Source organism: Myotis lucifugus, unplaced genomic scaffold (assembly GCF_000147115.1).
Source record: "Myotis lucifugus unplaced genomic scaffold, Myoluc2.0 scaffold_136, whole genome shotgun sequence".
NCBI lineage: Eukaryota > Metazoa > Chordata > Mammalia > Chiroptera > Vespertilionidae > Myotis > Myotis lucifugus.
In genome coordinates, this window is record NW_005871184.1 from 3,384,869 (window position 1) to 3,410,444 (window position 25,576).

Here is a 25,576-nt window from a genome sequence, read left to right on the forward strand (position 1 = left end):
CAAGAATTGATAAGGGCTCTAAGTAAAGACTCAGGTTAAGTCAATAGGACTAGAAGCCCAGATAAGACTAAGAAAGTCAACAGAATACTTAATATGAATTTGAGGTTTAAAGTTTCTCTTTTGTTTATTTCAAGTATTTTGCTACAGAATCACTATGTTCACTTTTAGAAATAACTTTTAAAATTATAGTTACAATAATAATGTGTATCCCCTTTAGAAGTTTTAGAAAATACAGATAAGCAAAAGGAATAATACAAGACACCCACAGTCCCAACCAACTGAAGATGATCACTGTGACATTCTGGTATCTATTCTTCCACATTTTCATTGGTGTATGTCTACATTTTTCAAGATTGCTATTTTATCATTCAGCTTATTTCTTTTTTAAAATCCACATCAAAATATCATACTTCCTGTTCTCTATTTTCTCAGTGTAAAATGTAACAGAAATTCACTGTAGTATTTCATACAGAAGGGGTGAGAGAGATAGTCATAGTGAAAGCAGCAGGTTTACTTATTGGGCAATGAATTTGTGCCAGGCCCTGTAAGTACATTACATGTACTCACTCCTTTATTCCTCACAATATCACTATGAAACAGAGACTGCATTTCTTATCCCCATATTACAGATAAGGAATCTGAATCACCAAGAAACTTTGTAACTACAAAATATATTCAGCTAGAAAATGAAGCTGGAATCTCAACATAAACAGTTTGGGTTCAGAGTCTTAACTACCATGTTAAACTTACTTTTAGTATTTAGCCTGTGTATGTATATACTTTAGTCTGTATATGTATATTTTAGCCTGAGCAAAATATTTTTAACAGGGATCACAGTCAAAATAAGAATTTGAAGAACATTTAGAATGCATAAATGAGCCAAGTTGGAAGGTAAAAAACTAATTTCTCTCTCTCTCTCTCTCTCTCACACACACACCTAAAAAACTAATTTTTTATATGCACATCAAAATGAAAGGAAATCATATATGTATGACTTAAAGAATTTCCCTTAATTTGGTTGGTATAATCTGATCAGTCCAAAATCTGAGATAAGGGAACTCAGAGTGACACACTTGGTAACTGAGTACTTTTTCATACCTGAGAGTCCAAATCTTCTCCTTTCATACAGAAATTGGCATCAATGACATTCAGACCCACCAAAAGACCAGCAATTATGGCTCCTTCTTCTTCCATCATGAGCGCATTTGGTTCATAGAATTCGCTGTAAGAGAGATTCATGGAATGTTCTATTGTAATAAAACCTCAAGAACCAATGATGTAATCATGAGACAAGGAGGGAAACACTTGCCTCACAGTTGAATGTAGTCATTTATGATAATAGCAAAAGAGTGAAAAAATGGATTGGATACTTTATTTAGAAGATAGATGCATGAGGAGACTCTAGATAATAAATAGTCCAGCTGAAAGAAAAGTGATCAGAATGGTATTTTCATTGAAATGAGTATTCATGCTTTTCCCACATATTTGTACTTGTGAACAGAAATTCATTTTAATGTAGACCGATTTATCCATTTTTTCCCCCTCTATATGTAGAAATTTTTGTCTTCTTATGTCTTCTTCCAAAAATTTTATTGTTCTCTTTCTCATTTTATCTATGATCCATCTAGAGAAACATTTTTATGTGTGTTGTATTTGGATTTAATATTACATGTCAATTTCCTGTCTTATTGAACCTAGGTGCATGCCAAGGGGTCAAAAGCCCTTCCTGGCCCTAGCTGGTTTGGCTCAGTGGATAGAGCGTTGGCTGCGGACTGAAGGGTCCTGGGTTCGATTCCAGTCAAGGGCACATGCCTGGGTTGTGGGCTCGATCCCCAGTGGGGGATGTGTAGGAGGCAGCTGATCAATAATTCTCTCTCATTGATGTTTCTATCTCTCTCTCCCTCGCTTCCTCTCTGAAATCAATAAAATTGTATTTAAAAGAAAAACCGCTTCCTGTTTTCTGGAGGTGTTAAGTTTTGGACTGCCCTGCAAAGCCATATATATGCCACAGTGACAGACAATACATGTATGTAAAAACACTTATTCCTGAGTATGTGTGTGAGAGGTGTGGGAGAAGGTATCAGTTGAACTATGTGGAATTGTTATGAACCATTTGTTTCTGATGTACAAAAATGATAAATTTTATATAATTTGACCTTATATGATGAAGAATGTAGCAAAATCCAACAAGATGTTCATACCTGAGAAGTTCCTTTTTATTGATCAAAGCTTTCATATATTCTGAAAGTTTCTTTTGCATTAATGCCAATCGAAGCCAGGCTCTTCCTCTGCCTACTGGTGTCCTATAATACAGAAACCAAACAACTGAAAGTAGCAGAAATAGGGATCACAGTGGGACAGATTCACTTACTCTTGCTAGTGGTCCCCCAGCAGAACATGCACACTGAGGTGCTTCTCACAACTTCTCCTATGAGATCCTTTGTGAGGGTTAGAGGGACCCAGAGGGTGTGTTTGGGACAAATGCTCTGGTGAAGAATTAATTACTGAATGAGACCACCATCTGAAGGCAAGACCTCTGGGAGGCTCAACTGAAAATGTTCCATCAGATTAGTACTAGTAGAGCTTCATAAATTTAGTATGGATCATATCGGTACCCAAATAATAATAATGTGGACACAGGCCACTTAGACTTCCATCTGATTACAATTAAACCAATCTAATACTCTTTTTCAAGTTCTAAGGTAGGTTCCGGGTGTCAGTTCCTGAGGTTCATTTGACAACTGTTTTAATCTTGGTTTTCAAACTCCATCAAACACATTCTTTTTCTTAAGTCAAGTCCAGTATGCCACCTCCCTTGATCTAATTTCTTGAAATTCACTAATTTCAACAAGTGCATTAAAAATAAATAAGAACATGTTTGGTATATGAACATGAAGACAATCTCTCTCAGATTAATAATAACAATTACCCCTCAGACATACTTCTCTTAATATTTTACATTTCCAGTTCTCTCAAAACAGTGCCTATTTGTAGCAACAGTATGCATTTTAGATAGTTATGAAATAAATTATCATGATCATCATTATCTTAGTCCCACTCTTCAAGGGGATAGTTAGTAAGAATGTTTCCCCTGACAAACAGAATCCAACCTTACACTTACTTAAGTCCAGGAAGATCTTTAACACTTGCTGTTATCTCTGCAGCTTCCGGAACAAGCTTTTCTACCAGTTCTAGAGGCCCCCAGAAGGATTTATTTTGTCCAAGAAAAGTTTTCTTAGCTATAAGGATATAAAATCATAGCAGTATTTTAATATTCTTTACAACATAAACATGCCCTCAACACACAAACATACACTTCCCATCTATTCAATGCTCTTTTTTGGGAACAAATCCTAGATCGCCAGATATTTCTGAAATTATTCATGCTTTCAGAATCTGTAACATTTTATGAAAATCAAAATCTCCTACTTTCCAAGACTTAGTCCTTCCTCTTTCAGGAAGAATTTGTGGACTAGCTCTATAATATAACAAGACATTTTAATACTTAAAGTATTATTACTATATTTAATACTTTAATAGTACTTAAAGCTGTGCGATATAATGAAGAAAACAGTACAATAGGGAAGAATATATACTCCAGAAACAGGTATCAAATATTGGGGAGGTATGAGAAGCCAAGGTGAACAGGACCAGGTCCTGTGTTAAAAAGCTTGTGGTTAAGTGGGAGAAGCATGGAAGCAGAGTCAGAAGACCTAGTTCTAGCACATGCTCCGCCCCACTCACTGTGGGACTATGGGAAGGTCACATACCATTCCAGTCCCTTCTGCAACCTGTCAAACACAACTGCCAGGCTGGACTAGATACTTGTAAGGGCCCTTCCAGCTCTAGCATTTAATGATCTGTGTTTTCTAAGCCCTGTAAGTCCTTGAAGTCAACCATATGCCTGCATCCATATAAAATGCATTCCAGTGGATTAATATTAATTCAAGCCTCTTATTCTTTGACTCCACAAAGAATGCTTTTCTTCTTGAATGTGTATTGTTAGGAAGCAGCTGACTGCACATTGGCACACTGAGGCCATGCCTACCTTTTAAGCCGTGTTTCAGGCAGTGCTCCATCACCACGAAGAACTGCTGGAGAGGTGCGTAGTCAGAGTCCAGTGTTCTCCCTAGGTTCAGAGCTGATTCAATCAAACCCTTAATACTCAGCTTGGCCATGTTCATCAGGTTCATGCGTTCATTAGCCATGAGATAATTCGGATCTGCAGCCAAAGGAGATGAAAATGATGTCTGGTTACTGAAAATAGTGCATTTTAAAATTCACTATAATTCCACGGTGTTGATTTTTGCATTGATGGTGCAAAAGAAATGGTGGATAAAACTGTTATTGTCTTGGCAAGAATCAAGGCAGTAGCAACAAATTATACTATTAGTTGTTGTAGTCTTCTCTGTCATATACTTGTTGTTAAAAAAAAAATAGTCAGTTTCCCTTAGGAATATCCTTGATGAAACAGTAAAAATTATTTTATCAAATTTTGAACTTTGAATACAGTCTTTTCATATTTTCCCTACTGCCTCTGCCACCACCCTAACCTGGGCGCCCATCGCAGCACGCTATTCCACGACTTTCACTGGTCTGCTTCCGCTCTTGCCCTGTCCCCCTTATTTTCTACACAATTTGTGAAGTGCTTTAAAAAAAAATGAGAAAAAAGTAAAGTACTTAAAGTTTGTTCCAAATATACTATTTGCATTATCAGTATTAATACTAATTATCATCATTATTTAAACTAAGCATTATTAAATAAACTAAAAATAATTAACATTATTAGTGCAATGCAGTATTAGAACTTAATCAATCTGCAAATTTTTAAAGACTCAGAATAGAGTGTGTGGCTCTCATCAACCAGACAGATAAACTATGTGAGGAAAGGGACTAAGTACCATATTTTATCAACAGAATCCAGAACAATCCAGACTTTATTCACTGGTGTGTATTCTGTGTCAGGTACTGTGGGCTGCTTCTTACAATTTTGGTCTCAATTCTTCCTTACAACATGCTTACAATAATGCAAATAGTATATTTGGATCAAACTTTAAGTACTTTACTTTTTTCTCATTGGTTTTATTTTTTAAAGCACTTCACAAATTGTGTAGAGAATAAGGGGAACAGGGCAAGAGCAGTTACCAACAGCACCAATTTTCAAGAAGGAGAATGAGGCCTCGGGAGTACAGGGGCTGGCCCTGTGGACAGCTGGTAATAGATGACAGAACCAGAGTGTAGATCCCGTTTCCCCAACTCCAACCCTGTGCTCATGACCACTATTATCCACTTACCCATGAATCAATGACTCCAAACAATATTTATCCTTCTCTCCTGCTGACCATTCTTTTACATGATTATCTTATTTAATTCTTATGACTGTCATTTAAGTAGTATCCCTTCTTTTCAGGTGGTAAAGCAGTTAAGTGGTCCAAGGCCAAAGTTCATAGGTGGCAGAATTTGGACCTGGATCTGATATGAAGGTTAATACTCTTTCCACTATACATATCCCCAAATAGCAAATATACCAAATTTCTATAAAAGGGTTAAAGACCTATGAAATATTTTAACTCTTCTTAGGAAGACAAAAAGTACTGATAAATCCTGATAAATCTATACAAACAAGCCACAACACAAAACAGACATTATTTTATTTAAACTGTCCCAAGCAATTTTCTTTTTCTTTTCTTTTTTTTTTAAATATATTTTATTGATTTTTCTACAGAGAGGAAGAGAGAGAGATAGAGAGTCAGAAACATCGATGAGAGAGAAACATCGATCAGCTGCCTCCTGCACATCTCCCACTGGGGATGTGCCCGCAACCCAGGCACATGCCCTTGACCGGAATCGAACCTGGGACCTTTCAGTCCACAGACCGACGCTCTATCCACTGAGCCAAACCGGCTTCGGCCCAAGCAATTTTCTTTACACAATGTTTTTTTTCTTCACACAATGTTTTCAATTATATTTGCTTTCACAGTTAAATGAGCAGAATCAAATAGCCAAATTCTAAGCTAATCTCCATTAAGTTTAAGGACTTACTGTAGGTTTACAATTCCAACTATACAAATTGTGGTTTACTGTAGTGTTTTCTATGGTAATACTTTCATTTTTTAATTGATTTCAGAGAGGCAGGGGGAGGGAGAAAGAGATAGAAACATCAATGATGAGAGACAATCATTGATTGGCTGCCTCCTGCATGTCCCCTCTTGGGGATCAAGCCTGCAACCCAGGCATATGCCCTCACCAGAATCTAACCGTGACCTCTTGGTTCACAGGTTGACACTTGACCACTGAGTCACGCTGGCTGGGCAGTAATACTTTTAGAGAATACTTTATTATGAAAGTCAGAATTGGTATATATTGCTATGCCTCAAATGTGACTCTCTTTGTTAGGGTAGGTCAAATTGTCAAGAATAGAATAAGCTCACAGGGGACACAAAAGTATTAAAAAAACACTATCCCCTGAAAAACAGCTGTGAAGAACAAATTCATTAGATATTAATTTCCAACATTGTTACAGCACTTATGGTAGCATTTCTGACCCATAATTAGTGGTGAAAGAAACAGCAGGGGTGAGTGGGTATGCATGAATGGCTGTGGACAGCTACCGGATTCTCCATTTAATACCTCCCAACAGACAGCAAGAAAATGGGGTTGAAGTTGGCCATAGGGAACCATTTTCACTGCCTCAAGCTGTAGACCATTCAGTCAGGGAGCTAATAACAAAATTAAACAATGCTGCTAGTCAAAGCATATACTACTCTGATTCCAACCTAGTGAGAACCAGTCAACATGGGGAGAGCTGGATTGGGAGTATGTACAAAACACTATGCTTTAAGACTTTTTTTCCCAGAAAGAGTGATAGATTTCTATCAGCTCCTTTACATTGCCTCATCTCATTCTTCTTGTAATCATAGCAGAACTGTTCAAGACATCTGGTTGGGGTCTGGGGTGCATAAACTGCAGAAAGATGGAACTAGTGCCTAGAGAAATTAAATTCCTAATACCTTGGACTCCATTAGTATGGTGCTAGACCCTACCTGAATTAAACTGAATCAAACACAAACAATCTCATTCTTTAGAAAATATTACTCTTAACCTCAGCAATAATTTTGGGCCACAATTTTTTGTGGGGGTGAGGGTAGGGGTGGGAATGTAGTTGTGTGAATCAAGTTTAGCAGCAACCCGGCCTGTACCCACTGGATGTCAGTAGCACCTTCCAATAATGACAACCAAGAGTGTCTTTAGATCTCCAGATATTGCAGAATGTCTCCTGGGAGACAAAGTCAGGTTCCCTCCCGATTGAGAACTACTGCTCTAAACAAAATTTTAAAAGTCAAACAAAAATCAGGGTAATTTGACAATTATACATAAGAACTCAAAAGAATGCACTGCTCATTATTGCTTAAAGTATAAATTAAACTGATTATTATTTAATGTGTATTATCTACATTTTTGTGCTGTGTAGTACATAAGAGTAATGGTCATTACAAATAATTTTAATTATGTTTTCTGGTTAGTACTAAATTAAACTACTGAAAATAATTAGTACTTAAAAATTAATTATTTTTTATTTTATAATATTGGCTAATTATGAATACTAAATCATTAATTTGATTTGTCACAGAATAAGAAATTCTTGATTCAATTAATTTGTTGTCTTGACCAAAGTATAAAATGATTTCGTGGAACTAATATATGCTGTTAAAAAGATGAGAGCATGAAGGGGCTTCTGAGAAGCTGGTAAAGTTGTTTTTTGATATGGATGTTAACTATGTGAAATTGTTGAGTGTGTGAAAATTCAATGAACTGAATACTTATGTGATCTTTTATGTATATTTTATGCTTAGAACTACAGAAAGTTAAATAAAGTTTCATTATATCCCATAGGCCAGAAAATGATTTTTAAAAAATGTATGACTTTCACAATGTCATTAGTCATACTTTTTCTATGAAAAAGTCATTAAAATTTTAATTTTTCACAATACTATCATTTAAGACTATTAATCTCAAAACTGAACTTTTATTCATTCATTCATTTTTTTCAATTAATAGTGAATATAAACTGGGTACTATTTATTATATTTAATGTTGGATAATACAGAAACTGGAGAACAAAACAGGAAAGCTTATAGAAAATACTTGAAATTTTGGGATAAACATTATCACCTTGGACAAGATCAATTTTATTCCAGGACAAGTAAGTTAAAATGTTTTTATATTAAACCAAATATAATACCTATTGTATGGAATCAAATGTAAATTTTATACATATTTTTAAGGCTAAGACAGTAGACATGATATTAAGGTAGCATTTCAGGCAGGCTGTAGGTCCAATACAATTTCCTCTATCATTGATGTACTTCTGTGGAAAAGTTTGAGAAGCACTGCAAACATAGCAATAAGAACACTAACAAAAATATGAATAGGACATTATAGGAATATGCATAGAAAAAAGCTACCTGACCTGGTCCCCTATTTTTTCATTCAAATTTAAGTGAGATATATATATATAAATCCTCAGAGGATGAGGATTTTTTTAAAACTTATGTTTATTCACTCTATAGAATTTTAAGGAAATTAAGAAATATCCATTAACATGGCTATTAACATTGTACTGAGGGTGGAAGATCAATGAAATTAAAGATAAAGAAATTGGAGACATATAAACTTTATGAATGGATCAAGTATTACTCTTCTTGCACAATCTGATTTTACACCCACAAAATCAGACAAAAATAAACTAAAATCTCTACAAAAATATAATAATTCACAGTGGTAGCAGAGTACAAAATTAATATACAGAAATCACTAAGTGCCATATATTTTGCTAACAGAAGATGAGACTTTTGAGTTCAATCTTAAAGGACAGAAAGAAATTAATCAGGCAAGGCAAGGAAAGGAGTAGAGTTGTGAAGGGAGTAGGATGGAAGGAACAGCTTGGGTAAAGGCATAGAAGTATGAAAGAACATGGCATTCTAAGAAAAATGAACAAAAAATGTCAAAGGTTTATGATGCATGTAAGTGTTGAGAGATGAGATAAGGGAAAAAGGTAAGGGAGAGACTGCTAAGAACCTAGTCTAAGGAATGTTGATTTTACCTTAAAGTCAGTAAGATTTTAATGTGAGGTGTGATGCCACAGATTTGAAGTTTAGAGAAGCCATTCTAGTAGTCCAGGGGGAGATGAATTAGAAGGGTACAAGAACTGCAAGCTGAGGAGCAAGTGAGGGTCTACTGCAATAGCTGGGGAGAAGCAATGAGAAATGGAAGCAGGCAGAGCAGTAGGTGCTGTGTGGAGAAGAGTGAAGACCCAGGGGTAGAATGTCAGGATTTTACAACAGGATGACCCCTTGGATATGAGGGAAGGAGAAAGAATGGAGAGTAACTTTCACATTTCTAGATATGGTGATTAGATGAACAGTGGTGGGAATTACTTGGGTGAGGAACACAGCAGGGCAGTGGACCTAAAAAAAACTTGTAGAAATGACTGTAGCTACAAAATGAACTATATTACTTGATTTTCAAATCCAAGTTCAAGAATGTGTGGGTCTTCATTATATCTCTTCAAAACTGCTAATTTCCACATGAAAAAATTGTCATAACTCTTATAGTCATGTGGCTCATTTAGTTAATAGTGATTACAGAAGTGAACCCAAAGTCATAGCTAAGAGTGACAGTGAGTCACACTGTTCTGCAAACCAGAAGAGAATGGCAAAGGATTTGAACAGACATTTCTCCAGAGAAGATATACAAACAGCTAATAAGTACATGTGAAGATGCTCATTAGGGAAAAGTAAATCAAAACCACAATGAGATACCACTTCACAATGGATATAAAAAAAATCAAAACAGAAAATAACAAGTGTTGATGAGAATGTGGAGAAATTGGAACCCTGTTGGTAGGAATATAAAATGAAGCAACTGTTTTGGAAAACTGCCAGACTGTTTTAAAAGGTTAAACCATAGGTATCATATGATCTAACAGTTTCACTTTTGGGTATATACCCAAGAGAAATGAAAATGTACATTTATAAAAAACTCATACATGAATGTTCATAGCAACTCTATTCGTAATAGCCAAAAAGTGAAAACAACCCAAATGCCCCTCAACTGATGAATGTGTGGTAGGCAGTTACACATGAGCAGAGCAAGGACGATACAGGTACAGAAGGTCACCAGGGCGGAAAGCCCCAGGTGCCCACCAATGGACAACACTGAGAAAACAAGGACTTCGCCCAAAGGATAACCTTTCTTCCCCTCGCATATCGCTAGTCATAGAGTTTGGACCCCTCAACCTTTCCTCCCTAAACGAATCTAGGCCTCAGTTGCATTTCAGCTCCAGGCCCAGAAAAGCAGCAAAACCAGGCAAGTGATTCGAGGACCAACTGCAGTGACTAATGACCCCCTGCCCTGGCTCCGACCAATCAGTGGAGACCACGACCCTGAAAAGACCTACCTGGAAAGCTGATGAATATTCTATTAAGATCTTCCCCAGGGACTACCCCTGAAATCTCCACCCTTAAAAGTTCTTAGAACGGAGGTCCCAGCACAGGCTCTCCCTCTGAGGAGCATGCCATGCCAGTTCCCACGGTTTCCCCGACAGGCACCATCATATAAACTCTAATGGACTCCCTGAGACTTGCAACCAGAGGAGCAATGGGCAGCGGCAGCTCGTCTGGTGCTAACCCTCTGAACATGTCTCCAAGGCCCCCTTTTCTCTGCTTCCCAGTAAGCTAAAGCAGCCCCATCTATGCTCTTAAGTTGCTTCTCTTATGCTATCCTCTTCCTTGTTTTACTGTCCTCAATGTGCTTCTGCTGCTGCCAATAAATTCTTGTTTGCTTTGCTGCACTTTGTCTCTATACTGAATTTTTTCCTTCAAGAAGATAAGAACCGAGGTCTCATCGTCTTGCTGGTAACAATTGGATACATAAAATGATACATAAAATGACACGTACAATGGAATATTATTTAGCAATAACAAAGAATATAGTATTGATATGTGAGGGTCCACAATGAGTCGCCCAAGATGTGCCTCTGTGCTATGCTGATTGTTTTGAGCTAAAGCCAATTTTAGCTGCAGGCTCAAGAGAAACTTCTGCCTCTCCTAATAACCCAAGGTTTTTGCCCTGTGAGGCTGGAAATAGAAATGAAAAGACTGAGTAACTGTTTTGGAGATAAGGGGTAAAATCAGCTTGGTTTTGGATACAGGAAAGGATATTTATGTGAAAGCATTCTCAGCATAATTTTCACCAGATCATTATAAATACAAATTAAAATTCAGGGTTGGATAATCACTAGCATAAGAATAATAGCATTAATTATTAGAAAAGATGCTCTCACCAGGAGATGGTTTAAAGGGAAATAGGTGGACATAGGTTAGTGGCCCAGCCTTTAAAAGATGCCAGCAATTATAGGCTGGGAACAGAACCCAGTCATTTCAGGAATGACATATAACTTAGTAGCTAGGGATGAAATGGATACATACCAGAGAGGCAGAAAGGATTCTGGAATGTCTTGAACTAAAGGTCACACCCCTCAGTGCAGTATAAAATCGATTTAGCATGTTCCACATAGTAAGGTTACATACCGTTTCATGGACCTTTTGCTCTAGATATATACAAATAAATTATGTGTGTACTGAGTTTGATGAAAATATACTTTTATAGTGGATCTTTAATAAAAAATTTTTTTAAAGACTTTGGTGCAGTGGTTAAAAGCATTGAGCTCTGGAGTCTGAACACAACTTGAACTCCTCCCAAGCTGTGTGATTCTGTGAACGTTTCTTTTCTCCTCTTTTTTTTTTTTTTAACACTTTTTATTTTGAGATAATTGAAAACTCACACGCAGTTATAAGAAATAATACATAGCTCTAGCCAGTTTTGCTCAGTGGATAGAGCATTGGCCTGTGGACTGAAGGGTCCCGGGTTCTATTCTGGCTAAGGGCACATGCCTGGGTTTCGGGCTCGATCCCCAGTAGGGGGCGTGCAGGAGGCAGCCGATCAATGATTCTCTCTCATCATTGATGTTTCGATTTCTCTCTCCCTCTTCCTTCCTCTCTGAAATCAATAAAAATATATTTAAAGAATAAATAAAAACATATTTTTTAAAAAAGAAGTAATACATAGATACCACAAACCCTTAGTCTAGTTCCCCCAAAGGCAACCCTTTGCAAAACTAGAGTACATTATCATAACTAGGATTCTGACATTAAATTTCAGTCAAGATACAGAATGCTCCATCAATATAAGGATCTCTCATATCACCCTTTTATAGCTAAACCCACTTCCCTCCAGCCCCCACCTTCTCCTAACCCTTGGCAACCACTAGTCTCCATTTCTAAAGTTTTATCATTTCAAGAATGTTATACAAATGGAATCATATAGTATGTAGATTTTTTAAGTTGGCTTTTTTTTTTTCCCACTCAGCATAGTTCTTTAGAAATTCATTCAGGTTGTTGCATGCCAATAGCATTCTTTTTTATAACTGAGTAGTATCCCACAGGGAATAGGCCTCACTTTTCTCATCTATAAGATGATAATAGGCTTTTGAAGATTAAACAAGTTCACATATGTTAACTATTTAGAAATGCTTGGGACATACTAAGCACAAAAATTGTTAGCTATTAAAAGTATTATGGTCCTCCATAAATATGACAATTTTAGTTAATTTAAAATAAGCCTTTATTGAATGACTATATGACACAGTGCTAGATGCTGAGAAAATCTCTTAGATATGCTCCTTCCATTTTTCAAGACGATGGACATCAAATCTTAACCCAAAAGGAAGTAGTCCAAGGAACTAGAATATAATCTTGACCAGATGACATTTCACATGGCTGTATTATTTCCCTAATTCAAGTAATGTCCCAAACATTTCAATGCTCAGAGAGATGGAGAGTAATCTGGGAAACTGAAAATTCACAGAATCTGTTTACAAGGCTTGTAATAAGTATAAAAAAGAATTCAATATTTATAGCAAAACTAAAAATGTAAATTATGCGATTTTTCGTTCATTTAATCATAATTTTCTAGTGAGTTTCAAAACTTGTAGACACGAATTTACAAATAATGAGATGAGATGCGAGATAACTGATCACCTTGAGAAGACACTTCATGTTCTACTAGACATGAGCTACAGACACACTGAATGTAAAACCAACCATCACTGTGAGAAATCAGTTCCCCAGAAAAACCTTTGATCTTGCCAAAATTGAAAAACAAAGTTCAAATCTGCAACTTCCTAGAGTTTGTTATTTTTAAAGGCATTTTTTCAGGAGTCTGGAAGTCAGTGTTAACATTTTATCTATTAAAAAGCCAACCGTTATGGCACATCCATAGAACAGGCAAGAAACAGAAGTGAAACAGCTCAGCAGTGAAGGTCTCTGGAAAAGATCTGAGTCCACATACTTTCCCAGGGTTTGAAACCAGGATCCTCCCCAGACCCTGAGCTGCTATGAGTGTTATAACGTACTTATTTTTGCTATAAGTACTCATTTAAAAAGCTCAAAGTTATATAAGACAGTAAAATTTCTGGCATTTCACATAACTGACATGAGACAAAAGTGTAAAATGATATAAAAGAAGACAAGGATGACATGACTCAAAAGTTAACAAGTAAAGCTATTTCCCTCCACCCACTCTGAAAAAACATTTTTTTAAAAACTACATTCCAGAAAGGTTTTTCTATAAACAGTTCTTGGCCAACATTACCATATTCCACTTGACTGATAATCTACTAAGATCATCAGAGTATTGACACAATTCACATCTTCTGGATTTTTTATGGGCTCTAATGTTACAGTTAATCTTAATTCCCCTCTAAATTTTACCTATGATAATCATTTACAAAAATTCCAGCAAACACAAAATGGAAAAGGAGGCTGACTCTCACAGTAGGCTTGATATCTGCAGTAGTGTAGTACTTTGTATTAAGAAAAATATAATTTTACCAGGGTTGAGTCACGGGGAAGGATTCCTTAAGAAGGCATAGACTTGTTGGCTTTTATGTAGCATTTTTCTTTAGTACCTAGTCTACTAAAGAAATCAAAACCTTAAACCCATGTGGTGCCTGGAAAATAATAATAGCAGCTAACATAATAGTAAAAATTACTCACTGAATCAATCTATACTCTCCTCTTTTTGTTCTTGTCTGTGAATTGTCAACAAGTAATGCTGATTTGTTTTTTTTCACTGAACTATATATAACTAATTATACTAAAAGCAGAATCAAGAATATAATAAAAAGATAAGTTTCACTATAGGAAATGAGATAAAACTCAGGATAATTTACTCATTCAAAGTAAAGTGCTGAAGAAACTCCTGGGCAGCACTGGAGAATGAAAACTGTCTTAGTTTTGTCTGGTGTACCACCCCAGGTCTGATTTGAACACCAAGAAGTTTAAGACAATCTCTGCTCTTAGGGATTTTATCCTTTAGGATAATAAATACAAGAATATAAGGAAAGAGCCTTAAGCTCCAAGTTCTGTAGGACCTGAGTGAATGGAGAAATGAATGTGGGCCAAAGCGGCCAGGGACCCTCCTGGAGCTCTCACCTGGACTGAAGGGTGGTGCAGGTGGCTGGGGGAAGGGAGAAGGGGAGTGAATGCTCTGGGCGGGACATCACAGGAGCAAGTCAGGAGAGGAGGCTGAGGGCAGCTCACACAGTCAGTGAAAAGGCCAGTCTGGGCAGATCAGGTGCGTGCACTGAAGCTGGCGACCTTTAATGCCCAGGCAAAGGGACAATGTAAAATGATGTAGTGAAGTGGAGCCAAACTTCAATTTTTCCATTTCTATTGTAAAATGTGTAAATCACCCTGAGCTTCCTAAAATTAGGTGACAATTACAGAAGATTGATTGGTTTGGGGAACCTTCATGCATTGCAACATATGTGCAACTTTTCAATGTAATTCCACCAGCAAGGAATGATGACCAAGCTGAAAGTACTCAATGTCACGGAAATCTACAAATCAAAGCAACCGTCCAGGCCAAATACTTGAGATTACTGGGATATGTTTGTTTTGACTACTGTGGGATTCACAGAAATATATACATCATATGAATATGTATATATGTATTTTCATGAATGATAAAATGTTTCACATTTTCCCAACACATAAATGAAAAAAAAAAGCCATAGAAAAACTTGATGTAATCTTGAAATAAAGTCCCTTTTGAACATGTCATTCAACAAATATTTGAAGGGAACAGTATAAACATAGGTTAATGCCACTTTAGTTGAAACCACAAGGAAAAAGATTTTAAATGCAAGACTCTGAAAACTCTAATCCCGTATGAAGTATTGATATGAAAAACCTGGCAAACATGCTTACTGCTCCAGTTACTGCCATGGGAAATAAAACCTAAAGATGATATCCCCTCTTATGAAAAACAATCAAACCGTAGTTAGAAAATTTTTTTAAAAAGAAAGAAAAAAAAGCTGAAAGATGTTGGTGTGGCACGCACCTTCTGTATCATCACGCATTTGCTCCACCAAATCTGTCAAATCCTCCCAAGAGTCTTTGCAAACGGCAAAAAGAAAGGAAAAGAAAGATAAAGTGTCATGCAAGCCAAGAAAGAAAAGTATATCAAAAACAAGGTTTCAAAAAGGATAACTGAAAGGCAGATTTCTAGAACTCTTTCCACTTAAACCAGCGATTAACAGTGAAAAGGGCTGGGAATACACCCCTGGAGGACTAAGCACAGGTATCAATTCTATTAAATATGTTTCAAAGCTAAGATTAATAATTTCAAAATTCCTAATAAAAGGAAACAGATTCATATCCCATAAAAAAGTAATGCAGATTTTTCTTTGCCCACAGAAAATCAAGATGAAGCTTTTTGCATTCTAATTATATACAATGTTGACCTCATTCAACATTTATTTTGATCACTTCAATGAAGCTGAAACACATATGGAATATTTTTTTACATGCAGGACAAATGTGATGATGCAAACTAATGACTCTTCTTAAAAAAAAACAACAAAAATCTAAATGCCTTCCCCAACGCCCTTTACCCCCACAGTTCTCGTTTCTCAAAACAAAAGGATACTGCCTTAAGACTGAGACTAAATAACTCACTTATAATTCAATAAAGGCAGATTTTATTTGCTTAAAAGTATAGTACCCTCTACCCTTATATAAATTCAATGTTCTTGTACATGGAATATTCCATGTGAGGCAAAAGGACAGGAAAGAATATAAAGATTACAAATATAATATAAGATCACTATCTATGCTGAAATAAAATTTGAGAACCTATAGAAAAATTTAAAAATAGATTTAGCTTCATCCTTCAATAACTCTGAAACTATTATTCCACACAACTGCAATATTCATATTTAAACTCACTAAATCATGCGAATTTCATGTGTAAATACACAGAAAGTAAAGAGAAATTCTTAGAGGATGAAGCATAATAAAAATGAGAAAATGGGCAAAGACTACACTGTCTATGATAAGCCTTCCTTCTTGAAAATGTAAGAAGCCAGCATATGGTTTGAAGCAGTAATTTGGAATCATCACCTAGGAAAAGAATATCATTTGTCCTACTCTCTCACTAGTTTATTAAATAAGGGGGCTGTAAGGGTACAGTGTCAAATATATAATCAATTACTCTGCAAAGATGTACAAAAAAAGATACCAATATAGTCAAAGTTAAAATTTAAATTTAAATTCAGAAAACAGGGAAACAGATGAGGATCAAGTGATGTGAGATATGATTAGAGTAGAACTTTTCGGAAACTGGATATATATAGACTACTGGTTAGGTCAGACACCGAGGGCAATAATATAAAAGGAATGCAAGTGTCTATACCCTACTAGACACGAGGCTCCTGGCCAGGCTCCTCCCCAGCCGCCTGCCACTTAGCGCACTGTTACATCCCTTGTACCCCATAAGCCTTCCAATTCAAAAGTCTAGAAATTAATGCCTTAGAAAACCAAGCATAGGAGTACAGCACAGAGGACCAGGGTTAGATTCCTAAACTTTCATCAACATCCCAAGTTAAGTCATTTTATAAACAGAGGTAGGAGAGCATGACGGTTCAGAAAACAGACAGAAGAGCCAGCCGCCTGGGCTCACATCCCAGCTCCACCCCTTACTGGTTGTATGACCGTGGCCCAGGTACTTCATCTCTTTTTTCTCAGCCAGTTTCCTCACTTATATAACAGAGAAAAGAACATACCTATCTTACAGCACTGGTGTGAGGAGTAAAAGAGTAAACATAGGGTCCAAATCCTTTATCTGAATATTTTCTGCCTAAATCTATTTTGAAATCTATTTAAAAAGGTAAAATGATATACCTGAGACCCACAAACATGTAGAACTAGTAGGTCTGGGGCAGCACTTCACAATCAAGCACATTAATATTTCTGCAGGTAATAAATGAATATTCAAATTAAATAGATTCAATAAAAACTATAAATAGCCTCACCCTGGCTGGGTGGCTCAGTTGGTTGGAGCATTGCCCCATACACCAAAAAAGTGTGAGCTTGATTCTGGGTCATGGCACATACCTAGGTTGCAAGTTCGATCCCCGGTCGGGCACATACCAGAAGCAACTGATCAGTTTCTCACATTGCTGTTTCTCTCTCTCTCTCTCTCTCTCTCTCTCTCTCTCTCTCTCTCTCCCCCTCTCCCCGCCTTCCTCTTTCTCTAAAAATCAATAATCAATAGAAACATATCCTTGGGTGGGACTAATAAATAAATAAAAAATTCTAAATAGCTTCAAGTAAATTCAGGTCATGTTTTAGTATTAAATGAGTTATGGCAAATTTATGAAAACCACTTTTGGTTTTCAGAACTTTTTTGGATTCTGCAATGTGGATCTGTATGTGTAAAGCACTTAGAAAGTGTCTCATACAGAGAAAGCACAATATGTTAGCTACTATTATTTATAGTAAGTTAGTGTTAAAATACATTATATATAGATATATTTGTATTTGTAATTTTCAGGTATATTCCTTGGACAATATGCTACAGATTTAAGTTTATATGTAGGGTTATAAATTCACAAGAATGTACTCTATCAACTATCACATCATTTTACTTTACAGACTTGTTAGGTGACCTTGTGAAAGTCAGTAAGGTAAATATTCCTATCTTATTCTTTATTTTCTTGAACTAGAAACTATATTTGTCACATCTATCTATATAAAAGCCTAAGCGACTCTTACAACCGAACTGGAACGACTGGAATGACTGGTTGACCAGTTGCTATGATGCACACGTGACCACCAGGGGACAGATGCTCAAGGCAGGAGCTACCCACTGGTGGTTAGTGCACTCCCACAGCAGAAGTGCCACTCAGCCAGAAGCCAGGCTCATGCCTGGCGAGTGCAGCTGTGGCTTCACGAGCCTCTCTCGCCTCCGCAGCAGGCTACCAAGCAGTGGAAGCAGTGGTAGGCATAGCGGGGCCGGGATGAGTGGGAGCAGTGTGGCACCTGGCCCCGGCCGGGCTCCTTCCCAGCCGCCTGCCACTTAGCGCACTGTTACATCCCTTGTACCCCATAAGCCTGCAGTTACAATCTCCAGAGAACGGTTGAAGCGTGGACACTCAGAGTAACCAGGACGAGCCTGATATCACCACCAGCTCCTGGAACTCTGCCTTAGGCATTGAGATCAAATCTCATCCTTTAATGATTGCCCCGGAGCTACAGAGGAAGGCAGCAATATAACATTGTCCACAAAGGTGGCGACTGACAACTGGGGTAAAAGTCAAAGAGAGATGGATCTGAAGGGTGGGAGCGTGGGCAACAGAGCACCCCCATCCCCCAAGATCCCCAATTTTGTATTGTTCACCTTGGAGTGTCTCTTATCTGGCTCTGAGCAGTGGAAAGTGTCCAGCACGGCCCAAGGCGTCCACTAGGGACCTCCAGCTTGGCAAGGCGGGACCCTGGCCGCAGAAGGGATATTTGGAAATATTTTTTCAGGAAGCTGCGGGGAGGAGGACAGATTCCCCATGTGAATTCCTGGTGGCTCACGGGGATGTGGAAACTCCCCGGGCACACGGGCACGAACTCCTGATTTCCTTTCAATGTGCACGAATCCGTGCACCAGGCCACTAGCAAAGAAAATAAAAGTCTACGTTATTAAAGCAAAATACAAAAATCCTCAAGATCTGTGCAGAGATCAGGAAAGTGAATTTCTGTGTAGGACTGGGTGGTATGTACAAGGGGTCTCCCCCACTTTCCCCTTCGCATGTCCCATCTACAGTACTTTTCTGCTCAACTGGATGTTTTCGTTTTGAAAACAAAATGTAAAGTTATAAGTGTCAGAGCAATGGAATCAATTTAAAAGAGTCCTCCTCCCCTAAAAGGTACTAGTAAAAGGTGTGTTTTCTCCTTTTGACGTTGTTCTCCACTTTACCTTGTCATGCTTAGGATTTTATTGTAATAAAGAATGGACACCATGCTGAAGGATTTATAAAAAAATAAAAAAAAATTGTCTTCTGGAGTATCTTCAAATTATTAAAACAATAACGACAACAGTATCATGAATCAAAAAGGTGGGTGGGTAGCATCAACAATTCGTCTCTTTCCCAGAACATTTCATTTTTCTAGGGATGATACTTTATTGCCTTGAACATGTTTTGCCTAGTCTAAAAAAACTATATTAACTTTAATTGGTATCATTATAATACATATTCACAAATTTCAGAGAGGAGTAATCTAAAGGTTTGCTAGCTGATACAGAAGGAAGGACTGGATTAAAATTTTGCTATAGATAATGTATAATTCAGAATTGTACTGATCAGAATTGTGCCCAATGTGCCTGAGTGCTCACTAAACACACCTACTCACAAGAAAAGGAGTCACTGTGTGTGTGCGCCATGAGACTGGTAATGAAACATTAGCACCACCACTCCTCTCCACACACTTGTATTAAATGGTCAAAAACGCTGTACCTAACAGACTATAATCTTATTTTTAAGATGCATAAGAACAAAGACATTTTTTATTGCAGTGAAGTTCTGGGGGGTGGGGGAGAAGTGGGGTGGGGTAGAAATGGGGTGGAGGGGGTCATAAAGGGAAAAAAGGGGACATCTGTAATACCTACATCAATAAAGATAAATTAAAAAAAAAAGATATGAGACAATACTGGATCTGTATAAGGACCCTGAATTAGGAAGCACAGCTTATTTGAGGTTCACTCTACTATTTTCTTGACTATCATTGTTTCAGATCTAAGAGTGAATAAATCAGCAGACTAATTCAGCTCTGGAAATATTTAATTGGGTTGTATTGCCAAATATTGTTCTTACAGTAAGTACATGGTGACGCAATGACGGCAGTGTGTTCTGGTAGAAGGGGCCCTGGCTTTTACACCGAGACAGACCTTGGTTGGTGGGGCCACTGCTCTAACAAGGCCTCCGGCCCTGCCTCGTCACTTCTTTCCTATGGATGAGGGAACTGGCTGAAGCACCTTCCCTCCTGAGAGGTAGCACTTGAATGGGCTCCAGGCGCCTCTCCATTGTTCATGTACACATGATTGTGAGACTGCTCTTTCTTGATAAATTCTTTCCACAGTAATATTACTAAAGAAGACAGTTACAGTTAAGTTTAGAGACAAATATAACCAAGTTACATTCTTGCTTTGAAGCTAGGTGTCTTTTATTTAGAGTGCTACTTTTTAAAAGTTTATTACAGTTTCTTGAGGGAGTCTTCTGGAAGTCCCAACTACTGATGACAAAACTCTTTCAAGGACTTTGGGAAAATAAAAGCTAACAAATTTAAAGTACTTAGCACATCATAGATACTCAATGTCAAGTTTACCGTTTACAAGACACCAACGTGTGCCCGATATTCGGATTTGGCTACAAACTGGATTCCTTTATTTGCCATAACTTTTAAAAAACAGAGGGAATAGGATTAAAAAAACACACACTAAACTAAGTATTGAACACAGGGAAAAAATAAATCAATGTAAGTAGACCAAATGACAAATGTAACAGCTGAGGTGCTGTTAAACTAACAATAATGTAATTCTCTTGGTAACATGATAAAGATTAACAAAGGAACTGTCAAGCTAATTTTTAAAAATGCCTAGAGGTCCTGTTCTAATAAATCAGTAACATAGTCCAAGGTCTATCTTCTCCCCTAGCACAGTAAAAACAAAAATATCAGCAAGGAAATACAAATGGTTCTGGAAAAAGTAACAGCAAGTTATTCTGAACTTATGATTTATTGTAAGAAATATGTATTTGGTTTTCGTCCCCAGTCCCTGACAAAAGGGCTCCTGAAACTCTTGTAAATTCCTATGTGATAAGAGCACAAGGAGCACCTTTTGCTAGAATGACTCAAATCTGGGTGAGCTCCTAAATGTTTCCTGGGATGGGGCTGTATTTAGAAGGTTAGAATTTTCATCCCTGCCCCCCGCTCTCCCCACTTCGCTAGAAAGGGAAGCTGGAAATGAATGTATAATTGATCATGCCTGCATGAGGAAGCCCCCATAAAATCTCAACAGTGCAGAGTTCCAAACCTATCCCAATTCCACAGGAGCAGAAGCAGGCACTTGAGACCCTCCCAGACCTCATCCTGTGTGTCTCTTCACCCGGCTGTTCATCTGCATTCTTTAGCCTATCCTTTAATAAACTGGCAAATGTTAACGTTTCCCTCAGTCCTGTGAGCTGTTCTAGCAAACAATCAAATTCAAGGGGGAAGATGTCATGGGAAGCTCTGACTTGTAACCAAGTAGGACAAAAGCTGTGAGTACCCTGGGGACCTACTATTTTTGATTGGCCTTTGAAGTGGGGCGGCAGTTTCATGGGACTGCACCCTTAATCAGAGGGATCTGATGCTATCTCTGGGTAGAGTCAGAATTGAGTTAAATTGTAGGACACCTAGCTGGTGCTGCAGAATTGCTTCCCTTGCCACACACACACATTTGGTGACTAGAGTGTCAGAAATGAAGTGTTCTGTGTGAAAGTAAAGGAGAAAGACACAAGAGAACTGTAGATCTTTTCAATGCAGTTATCAACACTTGAGCCATTTCATATTTACTGAGTACGTATGGTGAGCAAAGGACTTTAGTAGGGCAGTTAGTAGTTAGTTTGTGCAGAAGTTACCAAGATGAAATGTCCATAGACACTGTTCTTAGGAGAACTAAGTAACTATTACACAAGGTCAGACAGGAGTAATATTACAGAGAGGAGAGAAGATAAAATAGATTCCTAAGTCAGGCGGGCAAGGCGGTGACACTGGGAGGCCCGGGAGGACAGGGCCTGATGGGGAGTAAGGGGAAAGGAGAGGGGCCTCCTCCCGATGGCAGACCCTTGCCCTCTTGCCTGCATGGCTGCAGCGGCAGAGGTAACATCTCCGATACACCTCGACGGGGAAGCTGCTGCCCAGAGGACTAGACCACAGGATTCTCAGATGAAATGCAGTGTTTCAAATACACACCCTAGGTTTTAATGCTCTAGGACAGTGGTCGGCAAACTGCGGCCCCTTGAGTGTGGCTCTTCCACAAAATACCACGTGCGGGGGCACGTACAGTGCGATTGAAACTTCGTGGCCACACTCAAGGGGCCAAAGAGCCGCATATGGCTCGCGAGCCGCAGTTTGCCGACCACTGCTCTAGGAGAAAGGAAAACGAAATCTCAGCAGTCTTTTCATCCCAGGAAGCAAATTATAGCAATCTTAGAAAAGTGTGAAATTTCTCATTGTATATTAACAGTAAAATTCATTCTCTTCTGCTTTTGACATTGTCACTAGCTTAAAGGAAAAAAACCACACACCCCAGATGTAACAGTATCATGCAGTTTACAGTTGTGAATCAACTGTCCTAGAAACCACAACTGTTTCCTTTGGAAAGTTCGGATTTTCAGACAGTGTAAGAAACCACAACCAACTACAGCAGCAAAAGACAAAAATGAGTTGCAAAGTAGCCACCTATGTGAAAGTTCATACCATGCTATTAAATTTTTAAAAAATGTTTATGGCAGCTTGGAAATTGTTTAAAAAATTAAAATACATTATTATTTGACCCAGAAATTCTACTTCTGAAAATGAAAACTGGTAAAGTGTTCAAACTATAAACATAAGGATGAACCCAAACTACCGATGGTACCCAAATGTCTGTAATAAGGAGCCAAAGACATCATGTCACATCCAAATAACTGAAATTAAGCAAGGTGACACAGATTTCCTTTTACTGATGTGGAAAGATACTGCAGAGGAAAAAAGGCAGGTCACACAATACAGGTATGGTATGACTTAACATGCATAAAATTATATGAGCTTGTGAGGGAACTCCGTGTGTATATATTAAAAAGTCAGAATCTGGTTATTAAATCTTACTGTGGTTATAGATAGGTGATAGAATTTAGATGAGTTATACTATTTTGTACTTTCTGTATTCTGTAACACAATTTTTCCTATAGCTAGAAAAATAAAGTTGTTTTCAATTAAAATACACACATAACAATACTAAACATATTTTCTAAAAGAACCCAATTATTGTCAACACACTGACATATACATTTTATTTTGGGAATATTTAATTATGATGAAAAATAAATGATTACTAGGGGCCATTTGGTAATAAGTTTGCTTCACTGTTTCTCCTTACTGTTGCTTCTAGCTCATCAAATCCTCTATGTGTTCCCTGGAAAAGTTCAAACACCAAAAATTCCAAGAGGACAGATTTTAGTATTTACTCCCCTGCACTCAAATGCAACTTCCTAGCGGTCACAGTGGATAGGTAGGGGTTGGAGGAACCACAACGGAAAACTGTGCCCATTACACTCTCCAACTCCCCCTAAAACAAGAGCCACTACCAAAAAACCCAGAACTATTCAGAACCACAACTGAAGAGCAGAGAATACTGTGGGTGCTCTCGAATGACAGCATTTGCTCTCTCCTGCTAGGTCTCTCAGGCACCCGCGCCTGGGAATCCGACAACTTCCATCCCAATCTGAGCTCCATCACTGAGTAGAAGTTATCTAAACTGGTATAGCATTTACCTCTGGAAAATGATAAATATGTCCGTAGTTAGCTTAGGACAAATGACCTTCTAGTGTTGCAAGCTGTTAACCCAAGAAGAGTTAAAGTGAACTCCATGAAAAAAGCCACAAATTAAAGATTAAAGTAAAAGCTCCATTCTAAGAAGGCCCAGGAAAGGCTCTCCAATAGACAGTAAGTCACTGTGATGAATGACAGTGCACTAAAGCGACGCCAATGCAGAAGTATATAGAGTTGGAGAGAAACAGAAAGCAGACCTGAAATGGGAAGGAGAAAGTTGCTATTAGGGACAGCACATTATCAGAGGTCAGTTCAGAGGCATCATGCAGCTCTCCTGTGGTTTAAAGATTAACTACAGATCAAATGCCACCCCCAATTTTAGGATTTTATAAAATCTTGGAGGCAGGTGGGTAAAAACTTACCTTGAAAGGGTGTCTCGCTAGGCTATTCCCAGAACACAGTGAAAAGAAGGGATGAACCTTGTCCAAAGAACTTTGCCCCGTAGGCATCTGAGATGGGATTAAAAGCTACAATCTTCTTGCTTTGGGAAATTCACAAAGACTGCCTTGTGTACTGGTAATCTTAACTCGGAGAACCCGACAATGTAAATCTGAGGCTAACTGGGCCGGTGGCAACAAATGTTCCAGTTATTTCCCCAAGGGCAGAGGACAAAAGATGTGTCATTATTTAAAGCAAAGAATAAAATAAAAAATTCCTAATGACTCTGAACTCTCAGGAAAGGAATAAATAAAAGGCTGCGCCAGCTGCATCTAAGTGTAGACACTGCATGTAGCGTTCGGACAGTTTCAAAAACAAAGCACGGCAGTAAGTAAACACGGCAGTAAGTAAACACGGGCCCACTGTCCTGTAAGAGTATATAAAAATTATGTTGGAAATCAAATCCAAAGCAGTAGCTCCACTTTTAAGCGACTGCTCCTGTTCACGGGTGCGTGAAACTCTGTCACAGAAGGTGCTTAGTGAGTCAGATGGAGGGATGATTGCACACCTAGTTTCCATAAGCTTTTTTCTTTTAAAAATTGCATTTTCCTGATTATATTAATATATGCTCTTGTAGAGTATTTGTAAGACATAAAAAAGTATAAACACATAATAAAAATCACCTGTAGTTCCTGTCCAGAAATAATTACTTTTTACATTTTTGGTACATTTCCCTTCACTTGTGTGTATGTACTACATTTACGACAAATTATGATCCCAGTGTACATGTGGCTTGGGAGACAGCTTTTAAAACTTATTATATTCTAACCAACATCCTGTGTCATTAAATATTCTTCCTCAATACCATATTTAGTGATTACTGTATAGATGTTCTACAACTTATTAAACAATTTCCCTGTTAGGCTATTTAAGTTGCTTTTAAGATTTTGCTACAATACATCATAATGCTATGATAAATATACATACATAAACTTTCCCCCTATCTCTGATTACTTCCTTAGGATCAATGTCTGGTATAATCACTGGGAATTAATTTTTTAAGGTTCTTGATTCACATTGATGAAGTTATTTCCAAAAAGGCTTTAGCACTGTATGTATGTATGTATGTATGTGTATGTATATGTGTGTGTGTGTGTGTGTGTGTGTGTGTATAT

At 37.8% G+C, this 25,576-nt stretch overlaps 1 protein-coding gene across 17 annotated transcripts in view; it reads right to left on the reverse strand.

The window, feature by feature from the left end:
* RUFY3 (RUN and FYVE domain containing 3) overlaps window positions 1–25,576 on the reverse strand; it is a 60,429-nt gene that overhangs the window by 27,863 nt on the left and 6,990 nt on the right. For 14 of the 17 annotated variants that reach the window (XR_002830638.1, XR_002830641.1, XR_002830640.1 and 11 more), the window contains exons 2-6: window positions 15,466–15,519; window positions 4,049–4,222; window positions 3,122–3,239; window positions 2,202–2,303; window positions 1,099–1,222 (exon numbers count right to left, since the gene is read on the reverse strand). Coding sequence is in view for 9 of the 17 variants with exons in the window: in XM_014460644.2 (XP_014316130.1) it covers window positions 1,099–1,222; window positions 2,202–2,303; window positions 3,122–3,239; window positions 4,049–4,222; window positions 15,466–15,519 (572 nt within the window). In the remaining 8 variants the exon portion in view is untranslated. The remainder of the gene's footprint in view (window positions 1–1,098; window positions 1,223–2,201; window positions 2,304–3,121; window positions 3,240–4,048; window positions 4,223–15,465; window positions 15,520–25,576) is intronic. The other 3 variants (XM_006094407.3, XM_014460643.2, XM_006094411.2) reach the window with 1 other exon arrangement.